Source organism: Colletes gigas, unplaced genomic scaffold (genome assembly GCF_013123115.1).
Source record: "Colletes gigas isolate AHSC1104 unplaced genomic scaffold, ASM1312311v1 Colletes_gigas_Sc00013, whole genome shotgun sequence".
Classification (NCBI taxonomy): Eukaryota; Metazoa; Arthropoda; class Insecta; order Hymenoptera; family Colletidae; genus Colletes; species Colletes gigas.
The window spans coordinates 7274894-7302745 of record NW_025106642.1 but is presented as its reverse complement, the minus strand read 5'-3'; the positions used below and the strand labels follow the sequence as shown (position 1 = coordinate 7302745).

The 27852-nt window shown below is 41.6% G+C and overlaps 2 protein-coding genes across 4 annotated transcripts; one reads left to right on the top strand and one right to left on the bottom strand.

The window, feature by feature from the left end:
• Window positions 1-159: 159 nt before the first annotated feature.
• LOC122399278 (torso-like protein) lies at window positions 160-24287 on the top strand. Of its 2 annotated transcripts, none has more exons than XM_043399845.1 (3): window positions 160-793; window positions 21133-21796; window positions 23484-24287. In XM_043399845.1, exons 2-3 carry the CDS (start codon window positions 21161-21163, stop codon window positions 23877-23879), a joined length of 1032 nt encoding a protein of 343 aa, XP_043255780.1. In that variant the 5' UTR covers window positions 160-793; window positions 21133-21160; the 3' UTR covers window positions 23880-24287. The 2 variants fall into 2 exon arrangements, with proteins under 2 accessions (XP_043255780.1, XP_043255781.1); XM_043399846.1 differs by lacking the exon at window positions 160-793 and adding an exon at window positions 19806-19862.
• Window positions 24288-24381: 94 nt separating this feature from the next.
• Window positions 24382-27575, bottom strand: LOC122399277 (tetratricopeptide repeat protein 5-like). Of its 2 annotated transcripts, XM_043399844.1 has the most exons (8): window positions 27339-27575; window positions 26801-27151; window positions 26475-26717; window positions 26349-26402; window positions 26084-26269; window positions 25763-25935; window positions 25529-25673; window positions 24382-25457 (listed from the first exon to the last, which is right to left on the bottom strand). In XM_043399844.1, the coding sequence occupies exons 1-8, from the start codon at window positions 27420-27422 to the stop codon at window positions 25338-25340; spliced, it is 1356 nt and encodes a 451-aa protein (XP_043255779.1). In that variant the 5' UTR covers window positions 27423-27575; the 3' UTR covers window positions 24382-25337. The 2 variants fall into 2 exon arrangements, with proteins under 2 accessions (XP_043255779.1, XP_043255778.1); XM_043399843.1 differs by having other exon boundaries at window positions 24382-25673.
• Window positions 27576-27852: the final 277 nt, after the last annotated feature.

Genomic DNA, 27852 nt, shown 5'->3' with positions numbered 1-27852 from the left:
CGCAACGATCTCGTCCGCGTTCGCGCGCACGCGTTTAATAGCGGCTCGTGTGTGCACCGTGTGGCACACACGGACACGGTCGCGCGTTCACTGGCGATCGTTCGCTCACCGAGAGTAGATACGGAATAGCCGCCGCAGTCGCGGGGACTCGCTGCTGACGGTGAGATCGTGGCCCGTCGCGATCGTGAGTGGTGAACGGTGCCGATCGTGATCGATCGATCGATCCTCGCGGCGGAGGACGCGCGACCGACAGAGCGAGCCCGATACAAGAGGAAACGCCGCCGGTGTGCGGTTAAAGCGGTCGGGGAAAGGGCTCTGTCTCGATTTCCAAGTTCCTTATCGATCGATCGTCCGGTCGATCCGGTGCATCCTGAACGCGCCAGGATCGTCGAGACGCGTGGGAGATCACAGAGACCGCGAGAACGACCGGCGCGATCCTGCGCAGTGACATCGATGCACGATACGCGTGCGTGTCGTCGAAATCGAGAGGATTCGAAGAAAGTAACGAGAGATTTTAATTGGGGGACGCGCGACACCGTGCAGCCAGCAACTCTTTCGCTATCTTGATCGTTGGATTCACGGTTCGCGGGTTCGGCGACGGGTTCGGGTCCCGGAACAGAGTGATTGGGAAATAAAAGTGCAAGGAAAGTGCGACAAGGAACCGGAGTTATTTTACGAGAATTCGGTCCGGGGGCGATGGTTACGAGTTCCGGCGATAGATCCACGTAGCCGCAGCCGACATTGGAAGATCAACGGTAGACCGGGGGAGATGGAGAATCCTTGAGACGTTCAGGTGAGGTTGTTAATTGTTTCGTACATAGTCTAGACAGATGTGTTTCTTCTGTTTCGTTTTAACGGCCTGACGTCGGTGTTTCGATAGCAGACGCGGCACGATCGTGCCACTTTTCTCTCTTTCAACCGTTCAAGGATCCATTCTTCTGGGGCCCCTCTTCGTAGTTTTATACTGTTTTCTTTTCCTTCGACTTCTTCGTGCTCTCCTGCATTTTGCACTTTGGAAACGTTCTACGGTTTATCCTTCTTCATCGCATTCTCTTGCCCTGCCTCTGGAACTCCTTTCCGCTACAAAGTGCTCGAGAAGCTTCGTACCTTGCATCCACAAAGGTTTATTAGTTCCACCGACGTACTGCTGGTTCACCAATCTGGTTTTCGTGGTTGTCGTGGTACTCCGTGCTTCGCGAAAGCCTTCGACACGATTGTTCCGTGAGTTACGTAACCCTGCAACTTTTCTTCGATTCGATTTTTTCAATTGTAATTAACTATCAACGGTGTCTTTGAAATAACTGCCAGGTGTATATGATTTTTTTTTATCCCCGTTGAGTTTCCTAAGTCCACGGTGGAAGATGACCTTTTTGTATACTTTCGCGTTGGCGCAACTTTACGCGATTTACGATTATATCCCTTTAAATCCTCGCCGTTGAGTGCTGACGTTTCTTCTTCACAATGTAACCTTTCCTCAGGAATCTTGGTCGTTTGCAAAATTCACCTTTCTACTTATACCTTTCAATTTGTACTTTCTTTTCTCCCTTATTAGGTGTCATTTCGGTAGGGACCATTCATTTGATCGAATGTAATTGTAATTACAAGTCTCCTTTCGTAATAATTGCAGAAAAGACAGCGCGTTTCGTTGAGATAAGCAGATGGTTAGATAACGACTTCGTCGTCGCTCTATATTAGAATTCAGATCTCTTTGTTATCCTCGTCTCATTGTAAGTCTCGATGACGCTATGCCCCATCACGTTCGAAGCCGAACAAATAAATTTCGAGATGCTTCCGGTGCTGATCCGTTTTCATGAAAATTCAGTGGAACGAGAATATCTTGCTCAAACAAAGAACAGACTTTCGAATTTGATCGTAAGACAAATACAAAGTAACGAGATACGAATTAAAACGAAAGCTGAAAATTTCCTCGACTCAGGCCTCGTGGAACCGCTTCGTTTTAAAATAGGCCTACTTTCAGGAAGAAAACCGATCGTCGAAACGAGCATGCACACGTGCATACGCTCCTCGAATATTGCGTATCGACTTACCCAACGCGTTATTCAACCAGTGCCGTGTGTTAAACGCCGGATTACGATCCAGATCGTGTCTCGACGATCGCGATCATCGCCGGAAAACTGGTCTCAGTCGAATTCGAAGTATCGATAACCGTTGTCGGTCAACGCGCCACGACTCGATGATCGCGATACTTCGAGGAATCGATCGGTGAAGCGCGAACAGTCGATGTTTGCCTCAGCATAACCTCTCTTCGCGAAAGAAGCGTGCAATTAGAGTGGCCTAGAGGGAATATAAGGACACTTCGTTATGCAACGAAGGTTATTCCTATCGTAATGCGTGATTCTCGAGTAACAAACTCGAGTGGAAATGTAAATACCCGTTAGCCTTCTTTTCGCGGACGAACAGTAGGTCTTGGGTAACTTTTTTTATCAGATTCGGCTTTGAAGAATCGCGTTCTAAGCAGAACAGTTTGTAGAGACGTCGTTACATTGTACGAAAGAGCTACAAAGTATCTAGGAATAATTACTAGGCTGAAGACAACAGAGCCTACTGAAAGTTGGATTGCCGCAACGCAGCCTTGGACTCGTTATACTTAGGGGACCACCAAGCTGATTACAGACAACCGTGAACATTTGCACAATTTTTAAAGCGTTCAACGTTCAAAATTTCGTGTGTAGCCGCGTTGAAATATTTTAGTTCTTTTGAAAACGGAATAACGATTTGAGAGTTTCCAGAGCCTCGATCGGGATCAGTTACTTTCACGCGTTGAATATTCCCTCGAAATTAACACCACATTCCACGAGCAATCTTGTCAGATTTGTTATTAGGATCATTAATAATTTCGATTGCCCCGCGCCTCGGGCAACAAAGGGATACTTCGAACCCCGATACGTACGCGCGTGGCAAACACGTGCGAAAACAAGGGTTTTGATTTGTGTTTCGATACACAGATGTTCGTGTTCTCGCGAAAGCTGCAAGGTAGATTAATAGCCCGCCGGGCAGCGCGAACGAAGCAGATTTCGGTTTGCGGTTGCTGGGAATTTCTCGACAGAAATTTGAAAGCTTCTCCCGTCAATTTACGCGTTTTAAATTACTTTGGCAGATTCGTTCGATCGGAAACTTCCACAAACAAACGGTTCGATCAAATACCGAGCATTTTTCGCGACGATCGAAGGTTGCCCAATATCCACACGAATTTCGAAGTAACAGTCGAAATGCGACCTAGACGATTTTCGAAATCGTTCTAACCACGAAATGGACAGGTGGGTCAAGGTGAACGTAGAAGACTCGTAGTCGATTTTGCGTACAAGTAAAATAGAAATGTGTATAAATTAATTAAAAAAAACTCACTAGATCCACCGTAGAGAGCGATTCAGCAGATATTATATAATGAGAAAGGCTCACACGTGCCCTACTTCGTCTTATTTGCGAGTTATGTTATGTATTCAGTCGTATCTGCTTATCAAGAGTGTGATAAAGAAGAGAATAAAATAGATCATACAAAATAACCAGGATTATGCACGTGATAACAAGCTTTACTTGCGAACAGTTCGGTTAAATCAGATATACCGGTTCACCTTGTCGAGAGGAATACCGGACCACAAAATGGTGTAACCTCGAGGATCGCAAGGTCGAATAGTCTTATACCGATCTTACAAAAAAATAGTAAAATTCTGACAAACGAATTATGATCCCAATAATGTACACTAACCGGATTATCTGCTAATTACAAACGTTCGACTACTCGTAACTTGGAAATATCCTAACCAGGCAGAGTATTTGAACGTTAGTTTCGACTAACTTGAGCCATTAGAATATCCTCGAGTCGCTCGAACAACTCTATCTCTTGGGAAACCGAGAACTTCAAACCCGGTACTGGCAATTAAGCCAGGCACTAAAATAATATTCGAACCATTTCGGAGCAAAAGCGAGTCAGTTTCGTAATGAATTATCACGATGAAGTCTCGTTGCCTTTATTATTACACTTTCTCCGACTCAGTTCGGCTCGGTACACGCGTCATAATAGAAATTACCCTCCGAATATTGCCCAATACCAGGATACGTTTCACTGAGCGAACGATTTCATCGACGGTGCTCGTTCGCGTATAAAACCGTATTCCGTTATATTCGCACGTGCGACTATTGCCAGTAATGGGTGTATAATACAGAAAAAAAAAAACGGGGATTGAAACAATGAGTCAACGGCAACAGACGTGCAGCAACCAGCGATTTTCGATGAAAAATCCTGCCAACAGTCTTCGACTCCGCGAACAATCGAAGGACGCGATATTACGTCAGCGGCTCGAAACCTGTTGTCTAACGGTTTTGGATCAAACTCGCGACGACGTAGCGTTCATTACGTCAATGGCCGCGGGGGTGTTAACTCTCGATATCGGGTCAAAAATCATGAAAACACTGAACTACGTCAGCAGCCACGCGTGCGTTGCAAAAAAAAGACAGTAGGAGATTGTAAACGCAATTGCACAGCGACTGATTGAAACGTACGATTGTCCATTTATCGTACGCAACTGTTTCTCAAACAAAGTAGCCGATAACTTACCGTGAGTCAGCCGAACAAGTCGATCTGGCCACTCGTGAGTTCATTAGGATCGACTTATTGCCCCTATCGGTCTCGACTAGTTTCGAGACTCGGAACAGTCGCAGGTGCAGGAGTCGCAACTCGCGAACGCGCGCGCAAATGTCATGCACCAGAGATAAACAGCATAACTGCACGTTCCCACCGCATTTATAGTCACTCGGGAGCGTAACAGCGTTGTCATTCAGAACTCTTCCTTGGAAAAATAAATACACGACCCGAAAATCTATTTAAAGAATTTTTACTCACATTTTAGGAATTTTAACCGCATACGATGCGACTATAAACAATAAACCGCTAGTCTCGATACTCTGACACCTGCAGCTGTGCGAAAGTTGATCAAAACTGGAACCTCTCCTTGTTAACCTTAACCTTACCAGGATGTGACTTAACCCTGACTCTACAGGAATGCAACTCCACGTTCCATATAAAGTTTAAGTCACTCTGGAGTATATAAGTAAACGTCAAAGACGAATATGACAAATACGAATTTTCTATGGCTATGTCGGTTCTTTGCCATTTTCTTTTTATCCTTTCCTTTTGCTCTCGAAGCAAGCCTTTCTCTGCGAGATAATCTGGATTAGTCAGCTAAGTGGAAAATTCACGGAGGAAAATACACTGGTTTTTGGAACCTTCGAAAAGGAGAACAGAGAAATTCTACCTGAATTCCTAATCCGTAAAGAACAAGCGATCGAGCCGTCCGCATTTGGCTTTCACAATCGACACTAACAAGCCTGAAATTCTAATGGACTGTAACAAGAAGATGGCATCAACGCAGCCGAACAAGGTATGCGCTACTTATTCTATTCCTCGTGTAACTAGAAAATGGGCCTGCGTTATATTCAGCAAATAAATACTCACCGATCCCGAAGCCTCGACATCGAACAAAAGGAACGATCTTGTTGGGATACATTTACGCGCGATTGATTCAGCTAATTTCTGGTTTTACCATTGCTGCAACAGGAAATACTGGTAAAAATTACGACACGCGTGTTATCATATCGGCTGAAAGATTATAGAATCCGTTAATGGGCGATGATTTACGGAACCGAAACGCAACCGGAGTTCGCGAATTAATCTGAAATGTTTATTCGCCGATTCGCGAGTAAAATTTTCCCAACACTGATAGCCGTCACGGCGTTGTGTAACTGTACTGTATCGCCGGTGTCGTACTTTCGTACTCGTTCTGTACGCGCGATATCGCCGCGCGAACACGCGACCCGTTCGAGCAACAAAGAAGGAAAGACGGACGCGAGCGACCGTCCTTATGCCAGTTACCCACATTTTCAACCAGGAACAAGCCTTCGAGAATAGCGTCGCGGCAAGGTTCTGCAGGAAATATACCAGGAACTGGCACTTTCAAGTTATCATCGGTGGAAATCAGCGCGCCGCGACCTTACACACGTCATTGGCCGCGATCGGCTTCGATACACGATCGATCGGTTCGCGCAATGCCTACGTAAAACATTGTTATTGCCAGCTATGAATACCGTTCGCGAGAGACACGAGATCGTAAAACAATGATATAAATACGATAATGCTGCTTCGGCTCGATGCGTCCGCGTATCTTACTCGTCCAGCGATCGCAGCTATCGGTATAAATACCTGCACCGAGCGTGCTTGAGACACCTGTGGAAATCATTTGTGTCTCGCGGGGGAAATACTTAACCTGTCTCAGATTTCAACCTGCTTTCGCGTGGATAGTAGGTTATTGCTGCGAACTGAAATGATTTCGGGTCGAGACCAGTCTGAGAGACAGTCAGAGTGTACTAATAAATATTTCAAAGACACGGGCACAATTTTTCAATCTATGAAACCGTTCCTGGTGATGCAAGACTCGATAGTAAACAGAGCTTGGAGGTATTAGTTCCGGTATACCGATGAGAAACAGTAACAAGCCAGGCGAATAAAGCAATGCATAACTAACAATTTAGCTAATTAACGGATCGAGTATTATTCATGCTTTCAAGTATAGCGACCTTGATTCACGGATTCTTGGTTGTTCGAATATGCAACCAGAAGTTCACGAGGAATATTAACAAAATTAAGCACATGTTAATGGCAACTATAACGCGGGAGAACGATTCCAGTTTTTCATAGCCATCGATAAGATTGGGGGAAATAAATGGCACAGAAGAAGTACGTTGTTAAAAAGTTGAGCAACGATCGTGGAATTGTTTTCGTTCGAGCACATTTTCCTTCGCGTTCGCGTTCGCGATTCGCGCAGTGCCTTGTCAGCTATTACGCCCAAGCAAATCAAGTATAAACCGCGGAATCGTTGCCCAACGCAAAAATTGCTCGAGGTTAACGTCTCAAAGCCATTCAGGTTGGTCGTAGGACTCCAGAAAATATCATAATCATTGTTTTCTGCCGAGCACTCTGCGATTACGCGGTGTTTATGGTATTCCATTGCGAAGCAACGATGCATGTGTCCCGATTAGCTCTTTAACTCGTTGAAAATACGAACGCCTGCAAATTTCACGCCCTAAATGAGATTGAAATTTAAATAATGGAAGCGCACGATTGCTCCAGAAAATAAAATAAAATTCAAGACGCATTTCAGACACGGTGGTAAAAGGTTAGACAATATCGTTAGCATCGATAACGTTTACGGGAACCTTTAAAGTTCAGACGATAAATTTGAGGAGGTTCGTTGGTGGAACGAAAATATGATTTACCTATAGTAGAATACGAACGTGGCAAATTGACACAACGTTCTCGAGAAGATAGCGCGAATAGTCTGTCGAAAGACGCGCGAACAAGCTCTGTCTCTCTCGAACGATGAACTCTGAAAGACTATGCGGGTGTTGCAAAACTAGCAACCGGTACGTTCCCGATGAAACCGTAACTCCCGTCGAGATCTTCGCGATTGGCTTCTCATGCGGCACCAGATCTTCTTCAAACGCTCTTCCCTTGGACTCGTGGCGCAAGACGATCCTCGATTCATGAAGAACAACGCGTTCCCTCGGCTCATCGAGCCAACATGTTTGTGCAAATGTCACGAGTCTCGCGGGACGCGCGATGGGAATCGTTCGTTCTTTTTCTGAATAACAATCGTCGATGGAAAGCGAAAATGGACGGTGAGGTTGCAAAATCTAAAAAGCTGTCCAATAATCCCGCCAAAAATAAAAATACAAATCGTTACCAGCAACAGGCATAAAGACACCTTCGATTTAATATTCGATTCTCCGAATAGATTAATCGTTTGTTCGCGCGTGAAAAAACATGGATGACCGACCGAAGTTGTCTCGCAGCGTCGAAGCAAAAATCGAAGAACACGCGAGGAAAAGGACACTTTTTGCTCTTTCGAGAACTTGAAACGAGTATGCTGGATTCTATCGTGCGCGAGTATCCGCGGGAACCGACCGTTCTTGTGCCAGACTGTTCTAAGGATGCACTTAAGATGCCTTCGTAAATGCCAGACTGATTCCCGAGGATATAAAAGGAATACGAATATTCCTCTTGGCGAACAATAACGTCAAGACGAGAAATAATAAGCGGGACCATCGCGAGGCTGTAAAAATCTGGTTTTACTCGTTTCGAGACAAAGGAGACGGACGGTGATTCGAGAATCGAGGGCATGCAGATTGTCATTCTTCATCTTGTGGTACGAAGTGCTCGGAACAATTAGATGGTATTGCTGGGCAATTTAAGAGAGTAGGTCGCGAGTATGTATCACGAATGAAAGAAACACTCGATTACAAACGCGTTTGAATGCTCGCTGCTTAGGAAATAAAAATAATGTAACTAATGATAGCGTAAACGAGTATTGTTACTTATGACACGCGTGAAAGAGAATAAAAATAAATTTGTAATTTAAACGATTTAAAGAAATCCTATTTGACCGGTTCTTTTAATTTACCAGAGCGATGTGGCAATAGATTTTGTGTAGTAAGAACCACCGTGCAAAGTCACTGATGGAAAACACGAATAGTAGGGACACGTTATCAATCACTTGTACAAACTGTACCGCATTCAATATTGACACATGTGTAATTCGTGCAACCATGACGTATCGTAAACACAAACTGTTACGTCAATAATGGGTCACGGTTCGTTGTCTATGCGTAATGTTCGATATGCTGTACCGATTGTTTCGATAGCATCGTCGCGTCGAGGCGCGAAAATGTTAAACAAAAATTGTAACACATTTATATACGTCTGCTTGTTGATATTTGAACGTCGCGGTACTTCTACATTTGTCGTTTTATACATTACGAAATTATCGAACCATCCCATTAACTGTTTTACGCCGTGTCAAATTATTTACTCTAGGATATAAAATGACACACGAGGTGCTGGTAATTATATAGGCGTGTGTCGGGCACACCACATTTTGTGACAAATTATGACACTAAATAATGAGTGTTGTCGGAATGTGAAATCATAGTGTAGCTCGATTTTTTATTTTTTTTTCTCGTACCATTATGATTGTCAGTCGTACGTACGACTTTCCCTTAATTACAATATTTTTATTTCAAAACGGGTTTATGAAACTGAATTATACATAATTTTTTAATTAAAACGGCACTGGGACATTTTTCGGGACCTAATATTTCCCTCCTATTCTAATTCGTTAATGCGTGAAGCAACGGACGCAGAATTATCATATAATTGCAACACGTTTTTATTCGCGAATCTCGGTTATTTTCCCTCGTGCTATAACTGGTATGTCATATATTTTTATTAATGGAAGCAACAATGTACACGTTCGTTCTCTTTCTCACGATATGCCTGGGATGCAATTATAGAAGATGATTTTAGTGAATTAATGTTTTAATTAATCTCGAAATTACATTCCGGCGTTTGTTAATTTCTATGTACATATTTTTAGTCGACTTTATTTTTAGATCTCTCGAAAGGGATTGAAGCGCGTGGTACAAACGCTGGACAACTCGAACGAGTAATTTAATAAACAGACTGCTCTAGTTATTGTAATAGAGCGTGATTAACGTCGTCGAGTTTTCAGCCTAGAATAACACGGCACGCAGTTTACAAACCAATTTCCTTCTGTCAAATATCCGTAATTTGCTCATGCTTCATAAAAGTTGCGTTTGCTTTTCAAGACCGTGTCGCGTCTGGCAATTAATTTACATTCGTGCGTCATATCGAGTGAACGACTCCAACCGCCTTAAAACACGAAATTTATTTGGTACGAGGCAAGCTCCACGCAGAAATAAAGCAATAGTACTCTCGATTCGAACAAGAAAAATTTAATTAGATTTGGAAATAGCAACTCAACCACGCCTCGTCTCTTCACACGCTTTATTTTCTCAATAAACGTATTAAGATCGAAGAATATGCTAAAGTAGTTACGACTACTCAAGGTTATCAAACGCAGTCTATTTATAAAGGTCTGTTTGTAACATGACCATTTGCCCGTTAAAAATTCGCGATACTTGTAAATAAAAAAAAGTGATACATATAGAAAATAATACGAACCGCTGACACGAATGTGCATTGGCATAACAGGAATATAAATATATTTCCTGTTTGTAAAATCTCGTTTAATATAGCTTCGAGCAATGATTTTTCTCTATTTTCTTTACGTCATAAAAGCATATCATCGCGCAAAACTGAGCAGGATACGGTAAACCAGTTTTGCATTACGTATCGCCTGGCTACAAATCTCGAATGCACGTGCTAAAAAGACAATTCAGTGACTAACTAGACTCCTAGACGTTTTTGAAATCACTATTACTCGACAAAGAAGAAAATCTATTTAGCGATAAAGCCTTGAGTTAGAAGTAAACTTTAATGTTGATCATTGAATCACTACTTTGTCCTTATATTTATATTTTACGTCCTACGATTAAAATGGTATAAATTCGACTGTCGCGAAGACTTTGCAATGCGAAAGCAATAACGCACCGTCTGCGTAAGTTGATCGTTTACCTCTGTCAACTTTGTGCATTCGTTCGCCAGAAATGTTAGCGCTTCAACGATAACGCCGATCGTATTGCAAATGCAATCTTCACGCGTGAGTAACATTTTTATGTAACTAGATTCTCTCCAAAATCAGTTTCTCAGTATATACTAAGAAAAATACATACAAAATAAATCGGTGAATCGCAAAAAGAGTATGCTGTATCGACTGGTCCCTACAGAATCTCGCCTGTATTCTAGGTTTTCCTGTTTTGGAATTTTTCCTTTGGTAAAACCGTCCCCTCTGGTTCGCTAGTGAAGACGATAACGCTTATCGTCGCGTCGATAGCGATACTTTTCCTGCGATAAATCGGTTATCGTCCGACGCGCGTATCGTTTTTGGGCAAATTAATCCTCGAGGGAGGTATAAAAAACTGACAAGATACGGACCAGGCCGAGGATTGTTTTGGCCTGTATACGAGTTAGTGCAACAAGTGTGCAGTCGCAACAAGTGCAACGGTGATTGGGGAACGGCAACGCTGGGAACTCGACGCGTTATCTTCTGGTGTCTTGCAACAAGCATTCAGTCAGTGACCCATAACAATTAGTGTCGTGGAGGGGAATGGAGCCTTTACGATGCGGAGGGGAATGTTGATTAACGGAAGTGGAATAAACTTGTGTGATCCGGTGGGGTAAGTCCATCCCGATTTCTTGACCCTCGGGGCCCATCGCGTGCAATTCGTGCACGAGTAATGGACACCCGGCATGCGGCCGTGATTACAGTCGACCGCTCGCGGAAGACGAAGCTGCCGCGATAGAATCGCCGAGAGAGAACAGCTCGCGCTCGATTAATATTTTATCTGAAGAAACCGAGTTGGGCGGGGAAGAATCCTCCATCGAGTGCTGGGCTATTAAGAGCAGATGTTAGAAAAGCAAACTTTTATTCGCGTGTTCAAATTCCAACAGAAGACTGTCTTCGACGCGACAAAGAGTAAAAGCTATTCATTAGTTTAGTGCAAAGGAACGTGCATTTAAATAGAACTGAATAAAAGAGGCCTTTTTTCGAAGGACAAACAACAAATAGGGTGCATCGATGCAAGTCTTCGTAAAAGTGACAGCGAAATAAACGAGGATTTTTGTACGCTCGTGTAAAGACCCCCTCAAATGATCCACGTAGCCCGTACGTGTTAATACTATCAAAATCAGAAGAAGGAATCTTCGTGAAATCTCAAGGACGTACGCAAAGACCTCCGCGAAAAGCTGTGCACGCACTCGGCGTTTATAAATACCGTCGCGAGGAAGGTTTTCGTAGGTCCGTCACGTTGTTCGTGTAAAACGCGACCGTTTAACGGCGATTGGTGGACAAACGCGAGCGATAATCGGGGAACTCCTCGGCCAAGTGGAATCGTTTCGTTCGAAGGAGCGAAGTGCACGTGCACAGAGTCAACGCACCGATGAATAATGGCGAGGCTCGTGTCGTTGCACGAGCAGCGCACGTAAGCGTTTATAAATTTCAACCATTAGTAATCCCGTCTGCGTTACGATAACACGTGGACGTTTCGAACAAAAATCACCACGGCCACCGCGGACGTGTTTGTGGATTCTATTTGCGAATTGCGTGACTCCCTTTCTAAATCAGTCATACGCTTGCAATGCGAGGAATGGCGTCAACGCGTCACTTTAATCTGCACCCTTTGGAACAATGTGATTGATGCTAATTGAAAGACACACCAGACTTTGCGCAGTACCGACCATAGAAGAATCGAATATTTGCCATTAGGGTTCGCGTGATACCGATCCTCAAGCTGTGGATCCCGATACTCCAAAATTATACATAGTTTCCTGAACTGGTTAATTTATTTTACTTATTTCTGAACTCGAATGAGGACTGCACAATCGTCCATTGCTCAGGAATGACTCATAGCATCTAAAATGTGAACTATAACTCATTTTTATTAGAATTATTAGATAATATCTGCATTACTCATGTTCGATCTCCGTTTAAGTCGCCTCGAGAATTGAAAAACCGAAACACGATCTTAGAAAGTATCAGCGACTCGGAGCACCGCGGCGGAATCAATTGCTCCATTTGCCCATGTCGGGCAAAAGTTCGACAATTCAGGCTGAAGCTATGAAATCGGATACAGTTGCAACGCGTCCTTGGCTTTTTTACATATCTTCTGCTTGTACGTACCATTCCAGGAGCGTACACGGAGAACCGTGTCAACAAATTTATATTCATTTCCAATTAAATAAACAATTTATAATCCAGTTTCATCGCTCATCAGTCATATAATCAATAAGAATTGCTGGAACTTCTTTAGGTATACAGCGTCGAAATAAATATCGAAATAAATATAGAAGATGGCATAAATTATAGTAGCTGGTATAGTCATTGGATAGAGGATGAAATGCCCTTTAAAACGAGTGCTCGAACAAGTCGATAGCTTAATTAGTTCCGAAGATATGAGGATTTTAGTTTCAAGTCGATGCGGTGGCTAGTTCCGGAGATATGAGGGTCCGAAGTGTTTGTTTACGTCGCGAGGTGAATGAACTCGCACTGCGGCCTTGTCAAGGTCGTTGACCGGCACGTGCTCGTAGTAAATAGTAAACGTGACGTCACGCGGTCGCGACTCACGTGCGAGAAAGAGAGGTCTGTCAGACGGGTCAGACGAAGACAAGAGATGGTCGAATTAAAAAAATCACCCCGTTACATAAATTACGATATCTCGAAAACGGAAAGTCGGATCGCCAAAAACCAAAAACCATTTTAAAAAGGAAGCTTTGCCGCTTCCAACGAAGACTGAATTATGGATCAATCACGAGTAGTTTCGGAACTGTTCGTGTGTAAAGTTTTATCTATTTCTAATACGCATTGTTAGAGTGTTCCAAGAGAATGGGAACTGGAGACTCTCTCCTTTCATCTTTGTTATACATATATTTCCTATTTACAACGGAAGCTAAACAAAATTTGATACGAAATTTTGTCTGGTTAAAATATAAATCGTCCAATCGTTTATTATACTCTTCTTCTCTCTCTCTATCGGTTTCTCTGTGAACTTTCAATCCTATCGATGGAAAATTTAGTTCCAGTCTCTACATCTTGAAACTCACACGCGAACTGCGAATTCATCGGCGTTGATTCTGCTAAACCACGCTAACCGAGTGTTTACTTCGATGAATCTGCGAGAAAGTCGATGACTATGCAGAACAAACGTATTTGCGAGGTCGTTAGAAAGAGAACATCGTCTCCCGGCGCTTTATCATCAGTAAAATAGCAAAAATGGCCTCGATGATGCTGATCACGAATATTTCACTCGTTTGTTGCTTCATGAGAGATATTTCAAACTCCTCGCTACTATCTCGTTTGAAAATAATTAACTAATTAAATAGCCAATCTTATAATAACTTGTGATAAAAAGAGACGATCGCGTGTGGAAATAATAATTAGAAACAGCGAGATTATTATTTCGGCCAGGCGTTCGGGATTTCCGGTCGCCGCGGTGACATAAATATCACTGCACGCCGAGATTGGGATATTTAAATCGGTCGGTTAGACGAAAAGAAACATTTCGACCGGAATCGTTCCACTGTGGCACCGCTTCCTGTGTCCAATCCGACGAGCAAGACCCCTTTCAAGTCCCGGTCGCACGACGATACTTAAATAATTCTTCCCCATTGACTTCTGCGTCACGTAGACCTCGCTCCTTGTAGCGGCGACAACTGAATCGCACCGTCCATCGCGTACTCGATTGTTATTTCAATGGTGATTTTTCATGACGCGTCTATTCGTCGTGTTATTATCGCGCGTGCAAGATAACGCATCGTACGCGTGGTGTTTCATTCGTCAGAGTATCTTTTCCAAGATTATACGTCGTTGCTGTATCCCCGAAGCGTAGGACCAGCGAAAAGGTACGAATCGAAATCCACGACCGGTCGAAAATCGCGATTTGTGCTATCGTATGGTTACGTGCTCCTCACAACGAATGACACGTGTCACTTCTTTTGTCACGAGTCGAGCGTGGCGCGAACCAACGTGAAACGCTTAATCTTTCGGTGAAATTAAAGATGGAGAGTCGCTCCGAATTTTCTGTGAATCGTGATCTCCTTGTACATAATCGTTCACGCAAATTATATTTTTAGTTTTCGAAAAAATACAATAAAGTTGTAGCGATCGAAACAATTAAAATTCAGAGGCGTTTCGTAAGTTACAGGTCCTCGCTTTTGGGCACGAGGGAGTCTCGCGAGCAAACTAACGAGCATTCTCGATTGCAAATGCTCGAGAAACCTGTTTATTCTATAAACAGACCCCTTGTTCAGCCGCGCGTTTAATGCATAACGCTTGTTACACAACAGTTCAATGCGGTACTCGCTGCACCATCAGTTTATCCTGCCGAAACAACGCGTCTGTTTACGATCGTAATGTTACATTTTACGAAACTTTCCATTTCGCATCGCGAACGAAAGTGTTTGTCTCCGAGAACAGGAGAGAATTAGATATTAATGCAAAAAGCAACGGTGCTTGAGCGAGTCGGTGTGAGATCGTCCGAGGAATGAAATTTCACTTTCGACAAAGGTATCCTTGAAATCTGACGGAGAATAGTTACGATCGTGCGTGTGTTAAAGCACCGACAATGTGTGCAATCTGTGAACTTCACCTGACGGTTCGCCCGTGAACTTCTTTCTAATCAAGGCGACAAGACACTTTCCTGCGCTGAACAGAGAATGGCGAAAGTGGAACCAGTTCCACTTCCGTTTTACTAATTCGGAAGCTTGGGTCGTCTCGACTATACCTACGCGCGTTACAGACGATGAGTATGTGACGCGCAGAGAATCATCGGAAGTTTTGCTCGCGGTTTTGGTCGACCGTCATTCTCATAAAAAGAACCGAACCAGCGAATAAACCTCCAGGAAACCTCGACCACGTCGTTTAAGTCGTGAAGTGAAAGTTTTTTACCGTAATATATGTATACATCCATGGTAGAAATTATCGATACGTTTGTATAAACACGATATATGATTTTAAACAACGAGTGTCTAAGATTATACCGAACGATTTAAGATTTACAAGGAATGGAAAATGGACCATGGCAACTTTTCTTCGCCAACTCTGAATCATTCCCCCATTTCCAGTCTAAGTATCCTTAATCTACGTTGATGCATGGTATATTATGTGTCGATGTCGCGAACTGCCGGCGCGAAAACGTGTTTCTCGTCACGTGCCTTGATATACAGAATCGAACGGATGAAATCACCGTGGAACGCAGACGTTCTACACGACGGACCCCTTTTGTCGTAACCTCATGAATATGTACGGTTACTTTCGTTCGTAAAGCGGTAACTGTGAATCTGGGTATGTAGAACGATCTTCCTTTCGAGATAAATCGATAAGGTGCTTCCCATTATGTAAGCCCACCGGCGTGCAGATGTGGGTGTTTTATCAACGGACGATGTTTCGAGCGCGATTAATTTCGAAGAGGGCGCAGCTATTTGCTTATCGTTACGGAAATAGTCCTCGCGATAGTCCTTGTCGCCAGGCACCGTTTCGACGAACAATTCCAGCTGGGAGGGTCTCGTAGGAAAATTTTAAAAAACACTGTTCGAAAATGGGCGATTCGTTAATGAATTAAAGAATGAGAAAATAGGTATTATTGTTCGTTTCCCGATTCCATATGGTGTAAACAGAAAAAATGACCACTTTCGAACATTTTCCTTTCATTTAACCGGTGTGTTAATGACCGAAGATAGTAGAAAGGTTATTGGGACCACAGAGACAGCCGTGCTCGAAAGTGTCCAAGAGTATACAGGATTTTGGAACAGTCGGTGCATCGCGAATTTTCGTTGGCGAAAGCACGTCGGCGAATGTAGGTCAGGGACAGTAAGTTTAAACAATCGTACTCGAGGAACCTCGTTTAAAACGATTCGATAGGATCTCGATGAGCACGAAATATTAGTTTAACGTTCGATTAAGTAAATATCGATTGGATCGAGGACTACTGAAAATTCTAGCGATCGTAAGATCGGCTCCTTTTAAAAGCCTGCGGGTAGCTGGGGCTAAAGTGTCGCGCGGGGGACTTCAATTTCACTTTCACTCCGATCACACTTCGTGACTTGCTTGGTTCTCGTTAGGCCTCGCTTATACAGCTACGTTTTGTTGCTGAACCTACACGAATCGTAAATATTCCAAGGTACCTGCGATAATACGTTTAACAATTTCTACTCTACATTCTGTATCTCATTGTTTGTTCTATCTTAATGGGACCTAGCATATCGCGTCAAGATTCATACGCAGAACTATTATACTGTCGTTGAGCTCGAGTGAGACGACTCTAAACTCGTGGAATGCAACGTAAGGAACCGAGACTGAAGGGTCATCGGACAGACGTGAACCGAGGACGAGGTTCGAAACAGTCGCCCTTGGACTCTCGACAGACACAAAACCGGGAACTTTGAAATCGTGCAATTCATGACGTACGACCGTGAACTCGAGATGTCTGAAGCAAACGACCAGAATCGAATACAAATGACTCGAAGGACTCGACAGATACGACTCCTGGAACACGTGGAATCCGCCGCGGGCGACTTCGGAGACAGCGAACCTAGTATAGAGACCTCCGCGTTTTGTTCAACGCGACAAACGCATGAAATTTCATATAAAGACTATCCATGATCTGTCAAATCCGCAATAAATGATCTAGAACTGGTAAAACCCGACGCAGGATCTATCATAAACGGGAGGATCGGTACAGTCAACCTTAGAAACGTACAACTTGAAACGGACAGTTTCCCACGCGGACTATCTGGGGCATGGCAACGCAATACAGATGTTTTCGAACTCGCAAGGCACGATAAAGGCGATTTCAGATTTATAGGATCGATATTGGTAATCACGGATTCACGAGACTTCGCGTAAATAACGTCGTACGAGCGAGACAGCGTTCAACTTATGAAACACGATACAATTGGCGTCGAACTCGAGGGAATCCAGACGATCTCAGACTCGCTGGGGGTGATAAAAGAAATAACGAATACGTAAGGCTTAAAAATAGAGACCTCAGACTTGCAAGGCTCGATATAGACGATCCCACGGACCTTATAAATAATGAAAGGAGTGTGTGAGTCCCAAGAATGCCAGGAGTTCCGTTAGGCATCGAGGGTGCCGGGGTCCTGAGATACCAGAGGTTACCAGAGGCTTCCAATAGGTCTAAAGCGTTTCAAACATAATAGAAGTTCTGTATCTATGTCAGAATACTGCTGGTACCAAGAATGGTGGTCAGACACGTGGATTTATCTGAGACTCTTGGGAATTGGTCCCCAATACATCTGAGAAACTCTAAAATCTCTGGATCAGAGTTTCCTCTGATTTTCCTAGAATACGTGACTTCACCGATATCAACTTCCGCTAATCTGATGTCAACTATACTACCCGCGCAAGTTTGCGGTCGTCGATATCGAGTTCCACGTGTTTGAGGTTGGCTATAACGTGTTCCATGAGTCAGATACCTTTTCTATAGCATTCTACTAGCTTAGGCCATTTATACGGTAATTCTATAGCTCCACATATTGAGCTCTATTTTCCACGGGGATCTGATCTTTCGTAGTCTAAAGATCTAGGACCGTCTAACGTGTTTCTCAAATCTGTAGCCATTACCTATCCCTCGAATTTCAGTTGATTCATACGAAGTCTCGATATCAAGAACCACATCTTTCACCAGCTAAAAATAACTTTTTCTCCCTTATTGCGATACACGGTGCTACGTAACTGTCGCGACGGTGTAAACTGTAATGCAGAAAGAGAAACCGCGTATAAGAGGATGCGTTATACGTTCATCTCGTGCGGTAAATCGTTGTTCTGTGAAAGTGTTGCAATTTATAAATCAAATTGCCAATTATAGAGCGTACGGAATAACCAAAGCAAATGGATTTGATCTAGTAACGACTTTCGCGAACGTCTCCATAGAAATTTAATTTCGTCAGAGTGCCGGGTCCAATTGATCTTCGTCGTCGATGTCCCATCGAAACCGTCGGGATGTGCAATGGTGAAAGGTCCGGCCTCACAGATGACATTCCCCGATGTTCGTTACCGTAACTCGTACGGTGTCCAACGAATTCGTTCCTCGTGTCTTGTCACCGGATGATTAGCAACGCCTACATTACGCTACAGTTTGTTCTAAGAAACGTTGCACTCGAGGAGTCACGACTTCGCACACATTAACAGTCCAGGTTCCTTTCGTTCTTTCCATTGCGTTTGCCTCTGTCTGTGCACGCTCTCGTAAGGACAATGACGTTTCGCCGCATTAATTAACGTTACGATACGGTTACGTATCCGCGACATTCTTTCCCCTGTTAATTCCACGTTTCCATCGTACGAAGGTTAATTTTCAGCCAACCTCGCGGGTCAAAGAGGAGTTAAAGCGTTCGCGTCCACGAGGCATCAATCCAGACCATCAACGTTCTCGCTTGTTACAGTATTTATGACCTCACCGTATTTCTTCCGCCGAGCGTAACGAGCCAACGAGACCGAAGCATTCGCGTAATTGTCAGCAATTTCTCCAGAAACGCGTCGAAGCAAAACAATCGCTAGAATGATTGCCAGGTTGGAAGAAGTCCAAGGGCTAGCGCAACGCATGGTTGCCTTTGGAACGCTTTTTCTTAAATTGTTATCGACAGGCGATATTTTGGGAAATAATTCGATGGAAGGTAATCGCGTTAAGCGATTAAAAAAAGACTCTAGCATCCTGTTTGCGTGGTGCAACGTGCACCAAACGGTAGGGATGTAGCCTACGTTTTCAGCTATGCGTTCCATCGAGCACTCTGACCGGACAAACATAGTCCCCTTCCAACAATACCGTTAACGCGGAGTGGCGCATAAATCGCAGCCAACGTGCATAGCAATCAATCCCGTCACGTGGACGTTTATCAAGATGTACAGGTTCGCCTGCACGCGATCGACTGAGGCGAACGAACCACCAGCTTGGAGGAGGTTCGAGCCTCAGGAGCCGCGAAACGAAGAACAATAAATCCAATCTATGAGATTTCTTAACATTTTGTTGCAAGACGTCGCGTTACTCGAATGTAAGCTCGGAAAATATGATGAACGACGACGGGTAAAGTACGACACGATGGCGTGTCGTTGCACGATGGTCAAGAATCGCTGACCTAGACCTACAAAACGAGATAGAAGTGCACGCGTGCACTTGTCGATCCGGCACACCGATATACGCCACCGATCGAGAGTGCAAAACTCGTCTCTCGCTGCATTCTCTGGCGAGCATCTTCACTCGATCTCGCCAGAGTTGTCTAGTGAGTGCCGTTCGCGTGGATCGAGACGATCTATCGTTAACGATCGGTGGGACGAGACATCCCTGGACGCTGTGGTCGAAGCGTAAGTGTCGTTAACGGCGCAATAAAAATGTAAGTTTCCAGTACACCTGTGCAGACTGTGTCTGGAGGTCAGTGGCTCGCTAATCGTTCCGTAGCTCGTCGATTATTTCTACCGTGTACGAACAACCGATACTAAATTCGTTCTGACAAAGAAACAAGTTAAATTGTTTAAGTGAAATCACGGGAACCGAGGCGACAGGGAAGAAACAAATCAACAAACGCCAAGGATCCGCATAGCGGTTGTAAAACGGAAAGCGCCCGCGTCGGATGCATATTAAACAGTTAATTTCAGTCTATCGCGTTTCACTTCATAAGAATCCGCATTTCTAAACTACCATCTCAATATGAAAAACTCGTTTCCTTTCGATCGCGTAATTACCGTGTAAGTGCAAATCGATTCGTGGTCCTAAAATATGGGCGCCATTAACGAACACACGCTCGCGTGTACGAATATGAAATTATAGCGATATCAGATTTTTCATTCGAGAGCAGGAAAGTTCAATAAGAAAGATCACGTTCATCTTATCCGAGTATTTACGCGATAATTTCTATCTGTACGACTGATATTTAATATCACGTATAAAAGATCAAATCGAATTTGATGAACCCTGTTATTGTATTTCTTTAGTTACTTCGATGATTGTTTCGTTCTTTGCGAGTGGTTCGTATCATCGTTTACTATTTCCTTTTCACTTCAAAAGCACTCCTCGAGGATCGTTGAGAAGTCAAGCATCGGATGGGTAAATATGCTCATGGCGCGGATACTGTCCAATTCAAAAGCCGTGTAAACGCATTCATAGAGCTTGAAATATGCAACTCATATCGCGTTTGCTTATTTTACGCCAAAATTAGCGTTAAACAATCTGTTCGATCTGTTCGACTAATTTCAACTAATTTCCATTCCCGTTTCCCGACGAAACAATTTTTGAGATGCTTCGGGGATTCCCGTGTCCCGTAGAAACTTGTTCGCGATTTTAGAAAATACGCTTATATAAATTAATACGCACACCTATGCCAACTAAAAAAACCAGTTGACGATCACTTTCGATCATTAAGTGATAAATATTTATGAGGTAACAGGCGCTTAAAATTTTTCCATTTCTAAAATACTTGTGACCAGATATTGAATTATTTATAAGTTTCTTAAAAAGCACGATTTTTTACTTTCTCGAACGTTGAATTCACAACGTAAATAAATGTAAAAATAAACCTCGGAAATAAATTTTCAAAGATAAAAGCAACAAAACTTACCGCGTCTGTTGATGTTCCAGGTGCTTCCGCCGCAGGCAGCCGCGAGAGATGTGGTCGCGTTCGCGATTTTTGGTCCTGGCGTGGATGCTTGCGTTATTGGTGGGAGTACGGGTCAACGGAGGGTCGCAGAGGCCGCGTCTAGGCGGCGCCGTGAACATCTTCAGCCGATACGGCTACCTGAGCATCAGCATGAGAGTGTTGCCCAGGAACGACACCGAAACCTGGATATTCCGGGAGCCGACGTTGGACGTTTTCACGAATCCGGTCGCCGCAGTCAACAAGCAGCATCAGCAGACCGTGATCTTCGACGGTGACTTTCACATGGAGTTCTGCGACAACATCCGGCAGCTTCTGCAGGCCTATTTCCGGGACTTCACGTTCGAGAGGCTGGAGAGACCGTGGCGAGCGTTCACCGGTAGCTGGACCAAGGCGGCCGTGGCTCGTCACCTGGGTATCAACTCGTCGTTCATCACCGGTGAACACTGCTACGTGCTGGTGCGCGTCGCCAGATTCCGTGAGAACGAGAAGCTCGCGGGCACGGCGGAGTCGATGATCGTCGACGAGGCCGTTTTCAGGGAAACGAGCAACGTCACGGTGGGCGACACCGCGAGCGTGGTTCGATTCATCAAGAACTTTGGCTCGCACTACATCGCCGCCTACGTTACGGGGAATTCGTTGTACCAGGTGAGGTTATACAATGCGTGTAAAAAGCCAACAAAATATCCTACGAAGAAATGTCCTACATACCTTCCTTTTCGAGTTACGAGTGGCTAAAGAAAATGTTGAGTAACTGGCACTGGTTTCTTGAGTGTCGCCGAAGAGTCGTTTACCAGTCTGTTTCCAGAAACACCCTTCTGTAAAGAGAAGAAAGATAACGATCAAGTCGCTGTTCAATGCCTATTTCATTGATCAATATAAAAATACGCGTAGTCTGCGTATTGTAGTAATGAGTAGCTACTTATCTTCTGCAGACATCCTTTAGCAACCTTCTCGCGTACGTTGCCGATGTGTTTCAACACAGACAAAGGGGAATTGAATAAATAAATGTCCTCAATCGTCTTTAAAAATAAAAGTCCAATAGATTTAAATCCGGGGAACGAACAGGCTGGGCAATAAGTCTTGCATGACCTATCCATTTGTTAGAAAATCATTCGTTCAAGAACTGTCTTGCTACTCGGGTGAAACTTGACGGTGTACCGTCATACATAAATCACATAGGACACATAACGTCTACAGAATACATTCTAAAACAATCTATGTGATTGATTACTCAAAAAATTTACTTGTTTCTCTCTAATTTGCTTCTCTTTAGTCGCGAATGGGTCTGATAGACCCATAATTTCGGTTAGTACTCCTCGTCCTTTCACTCCGCCTCATTATTTGCTTAAAAACTGTGCAGTCCGGCATGCACACGCTGTCTGCTTCAAATATGGAGGTAAATAGGTTTGACTGACAGTAAAAAGACGGATAAAGGTTGCACGTAGGATAACGAGGCACGTAACGATACCGTAAGAAAAATAGTAATGTGTGACGGTATTTGCAGTCGAGACATGGCCTTGAACGGCCAGTTGAATTTGTACCTACTATAATTTATATAGTGACGGAATTAAGCATACCATAAGTAACATCGAAACTTGACGGAACATTTGTTTAACCATTATCTTATGAATACAAAATAGATGTAATGATTTTCTAATAGGCTTACTTGGGAACTGTTTACTTCCTTGTCTATGTAATACTTCCTACCATTGTATTCGAGTAGACATAGGTTGCGTAACTCTTCTATTTGACATTCATTACGATACACCTTGAGAGCTCGATTATTTATTAATTACAAATGTCCTTGTCGATGTAATCACGTGTCGTGGAAATATTAAGATTTTGTCTTGATTTGATCACAATCGTCTCTATTCCTCTCCAAAGATCTACGTAATCAATTTTGCACGTGCAACAATAAACGTTTTATATCGTGTACAACCTCGATTAGATATCTTGTGCAAGACAAACGATTTATAGATGCATAAAATGTATTGCCTCAGTTTGAGAATAATTACAATATCGACCGTGCACGCCTGTGCCGATAAAAAAGGAATTCATGAACTGTACTGTCGTATGGTAAAATCAACACCATATGAATTGCGCGACATCTATTATCAAACGTATCCTCCAACCTAATCCAATTTTTATTCTTATTAACCTTACTTTGATATAGGTACTTAACAAATAAAATTACTTTTGCAACGTATATCTTTTGATACTGCATAAATTGCATACATTACTATATTTCCCGCCATTTTGGCAAACGGTATATCAGAGGAAAGAAAGTATGAGGAAATGACTGGCAATAATTACAAATCTGTGTTTTTTCCAGGTATTCGTTTACACGCCTCAAGCATACCTGCGTATAAAGGAACGTTTGAAGATGCGCGGCGTGGGGAATCTCTCAAATGTCGAATTAAGTAACTATTTTTCGCCGTGGTACGCCGAGCACATTGGTTCCATACAAGCCGCGAGCGGAAACCGTACCGTCGAAGCATGGGCAGTGGAACGTCTTCGAAACCAATATTACATTTTCTCCCATGCAAGCCTGCTGAAATTGCACGGAGATGCAACACTTTTGAAGCAACTCGACGGGTTGCTGGGAAACGAGGCGCTGTTGCAGCTTCAGCTGCGAACTTTGGCGCCTATTTTCAATGATACTCAACAACGCGAGTGGTTCCTCGAGGTGATCGATAATTACTTTAAGTTATGGGAAGTGAATATGTGAAGACGTGTGCTAATACTGGAAAGAACGAGAACAATTGGCACACCTCTGATTTCACTCGTGTGGTACAACCTGACCGTAGAATTGTACCACAATGCCCGCACTTTTACAAATCGAGAAGGAAGTGTCGACCTCTGGCGAGGATTGACCACTTATGCATCGTTGATACTTTGAAGTCCACCGGAAGTTCACTATTGTTTTCCGTCGAACGGATGCTAGATTTTAATAAAGAAACGGCCAACTATCATATTGTTATAAATAAGTATTTATTATTATAATCGATAATAGAAAACATTTTTATACAAACGTTTTAAATATATCACAAGCATTTTTCCCAAAAGTATCTGACTGAAAAAAGGACGACGTCTTGTTTCTCTACTTACGGTTGCATTTTTGATATAGATTCGCTGGTTCGTATTAAATTTTGATTTGATCAGTAACGGTTTTTGCGATAAATATAGAAACAAGACTCGCGATTTTTTCTCTATCGTGTTGAGTTTGATTCTTTTGAATGAAGTGAAATTTGAGTGAAGAGAAAATAAATATACGCATAATGCGTTTTGTAATAAATTCTAGACGTATAATGTTATGGACGTTCTTAATAAACTTTTAATGAATTGATATACGTGTTTGAATAGGCATAAAAAGAAAGTTATTTTGTATCTTTCATACGAACAAGTCAAAATTTATATTATTGGCACAGTAAAATGACTGATGAATAAAACTTATGCTAAAGTTAATGTGTTTGTTTAAAAACGACGTGTTGAATATTATTTTACTTTCAATATTTCTTCAATGTGTGACTCCACCTCATAAAGGTAAGCTTGCAATAATAAAAGTAATAATGTAAATTAGACAAGCAATTCAATATTAGTGTCTTTGAAAAATACACAAATGTGTATTGTAAGAATCAGTATTTTTATACGTGATTTAACTGTACTATGTATAAATTATACTGTAATTAACATTTAAACTAACAAAGAATCCTTGAGTGTCTAAATTTATTGACTTTGATAAGATTTGATAAAAGTGTGCTATTAGAACATTGAACATAATCATTGCTCTAATGATGCTGCATAATCTTTCCAAACGTTCTCTTAATAAAATATGCACAATAATTATGGGTCCTTAAGGTTTCTTTGTAAGTTAACATATCATAAAAAAAAATGTAACATACTTACGTGATGTGAATTTTCATGTAAGAAACAAATTGTGTAAAACGATTTTAAAATTGAATTCTCCCTAACTCGAACGATATTTTTATAAGTAAACGCGCAACAATATAATTATATTCGCCTATCTTCGGCGATATTGACTGTTATTTAATTCTATGAATGTAATAATACTTAGACTCAAAATTCAAATATCACATCGGCTATTGACACACGTCCGTATTTGAGTTATAGAAAAGTCTCGTTGTCAACTATATTTCACTATAAATCCTAGGATGAAAGTTTGTGCTCAATCGGTTTTTTTGAAAGTATGAAATTTCGCAGATGCTTGTTGTTCTCTACCTAATTTTTTCCCATTAACAACCAATATGACTGGTGTTTCAACTCGTACAGTTTTGAAGTCAAAATCCTGAAAGAAGGTACATTCGTGTAGTTACCTTTAATAGTAATTTTAAAATTATGTATGTATGGCATACGAACATTATCAAGATAAGAAAACTTTTGATGAATAACGAAAGGTTCAGGGATCGCAACAGAATCTCCGACAGTAACGCCGCGACCTTTAGCTAGATTGTATACTGTTACAGCAATACAGGTTTTTTCTTCATTGACGAGACAGAAAGCGCTAAAAAGTAATACATGTTTATTAATAAAAATAATAAATACTGTTTCTTATTTATTACTATGTTTTTAAACATTAAAATGTATGCTTACAAAGGTACACTATCGGTATCTTGTATCCAACATACTACTTTCCCAAATACAACTTTCTCTGGATTGACTCCAACAGCCAAATCTTTTAGCGATACCAAATCTAATTTTACAGATTTTTGGCCGGACGTGAAAGAGCCACCTTTATATGGTCCCAAATGTTTAACATCCAAAGCCTACATTTAATCAGAAACCTATAAATGTGTATATGTACCAGTGTCATACACTACATTTATAAAATCTTATATTTTTACAATCTTAAAAGATGATAAGCGTTACAAAGTCATAATTAAAAAAATTTAGTGTTTAAAAAATATTAGATACCCGTATCATTTGGTACAATCTCTTCGGTTTTACTCTTCCATTATTGTTTACTAAATTTTGTACATCTTTCAAATATTGTAACAATTCGTCCCTTTTATTGCGCGGCGTTTCCCATATTGGATCTAGTAACATTGCTCTTTCAAATGACTTCAATGCTGCACAATACTCTTCTTGATACTTTAAAGCCTAACACAATTATTATTTATTCAGATGAGTATACATTACTAGATGTTTTCAAATAATTTCGAAATTCGGAAATACTCACTACTGCTTTATTGTGAAATAAATGGGAATTACTCCCTGCTACAATATCCTTTTCCTGAAAATAATTTATATGACCAGTTAATGGAATTGTAGATTTTAAAATATAGTTATATTAAAAATAACTCACTGCCTGTACATAAGCTGACACGCAGCAGCGTAAAGTTACAGGATTCTGTGCTACTGTAAAAAAGGAAGATAAATAGGCATTTCCCAAAATGGCCCAGGAAGTACCATCTGTTGTATCAAGACTAACTGCTTCTTTAGCATATTCCAATCCTTGCTGTATATTTTGTATTCGTTGCTCTGTATTGGAAACAGGTTCTTGCCTGAGTACCATTGATAGATTTCGTAAAGATACTTTATTTCTACCCTACAATAATTATAATTTCATTATAATAGCACAATATGAGATAATAAATAGACAATATTTCATTAAAGAGAAAAAATTTGTACATGGCGTAAAGCACCAACAAAACAGTTTTTTGCTTGTTGAATGTCATCATTTTTCCAATAACAATCTCCTAATTCATTCCATGCTTCTACTAAGTTAGGTTCTAATTTGACTGCTTTAGTTAATAGTTCCTCTGCTTGAGGTATAAAACGTTCTGTAACATTTAAGACTTTCCCTTTCAGATAATAGTACTTTGCTCGTGATCCATCAATCTCATATCCTTTACATTCATCAAATTTATTTAATGTATCTTTCATTTGTTTCTCCACATCCCCATTCTTCTTAATTGCTTCCTCGATAGATCGATTTTCAAAGTAATGATCTCGAAACAAATATAATGCATTTACTTTCTCCTAAAATAGATAGTTAATACAACTATTAGAGAAAATAAAAGGTAAATCATAATGTAATTTCACTGTTAAAACTGTTGCAATATACAATGATACAAATTAAGACAAATAAAGAAAGATTATATTGTATAATATAAAAATCAAGTATAAAGAAAGGTACTAATTAGGTAAATTCCGACGGTATATGTACCGTCAAAGCTACAATAGGATCTTCTTTGATAATATTTGCAGATTGTGCTCCTGCAACCACTTTATCATCTATAATTGCAGACATTTTTCTACAGTATTTTGATAAAGGGTTTATCACAGATATTTCATTGTGCGTCAAATATACATAAAGTATGTAGTTTTATTCATAGTTCACGACTACATGCGAATAAATGCTTAAACAAAGCAATGTGATCTATCATTCGCAACTATCAAAACTTCAGAGTGACTGAAGAGGTTATATGTTAATATTAATATGGTACTAAAGCAAGGTAGTGTTTACAATAATATTAAATCTAATCAATAAAAACTAGTTTGCCCCTAAGAGTACAGTGATAAAATGATATAAATACATGCATCATTTGCTTAAAAAATGGGTCAACATTAAACATAAAAAATATGCAATGAAAATATCAAATGAAGTCTGATATGAAACATTACAAATCTATTAAATTTGATTTTTCAGAAATTATTAGGGATTACGATACAATTTTCTT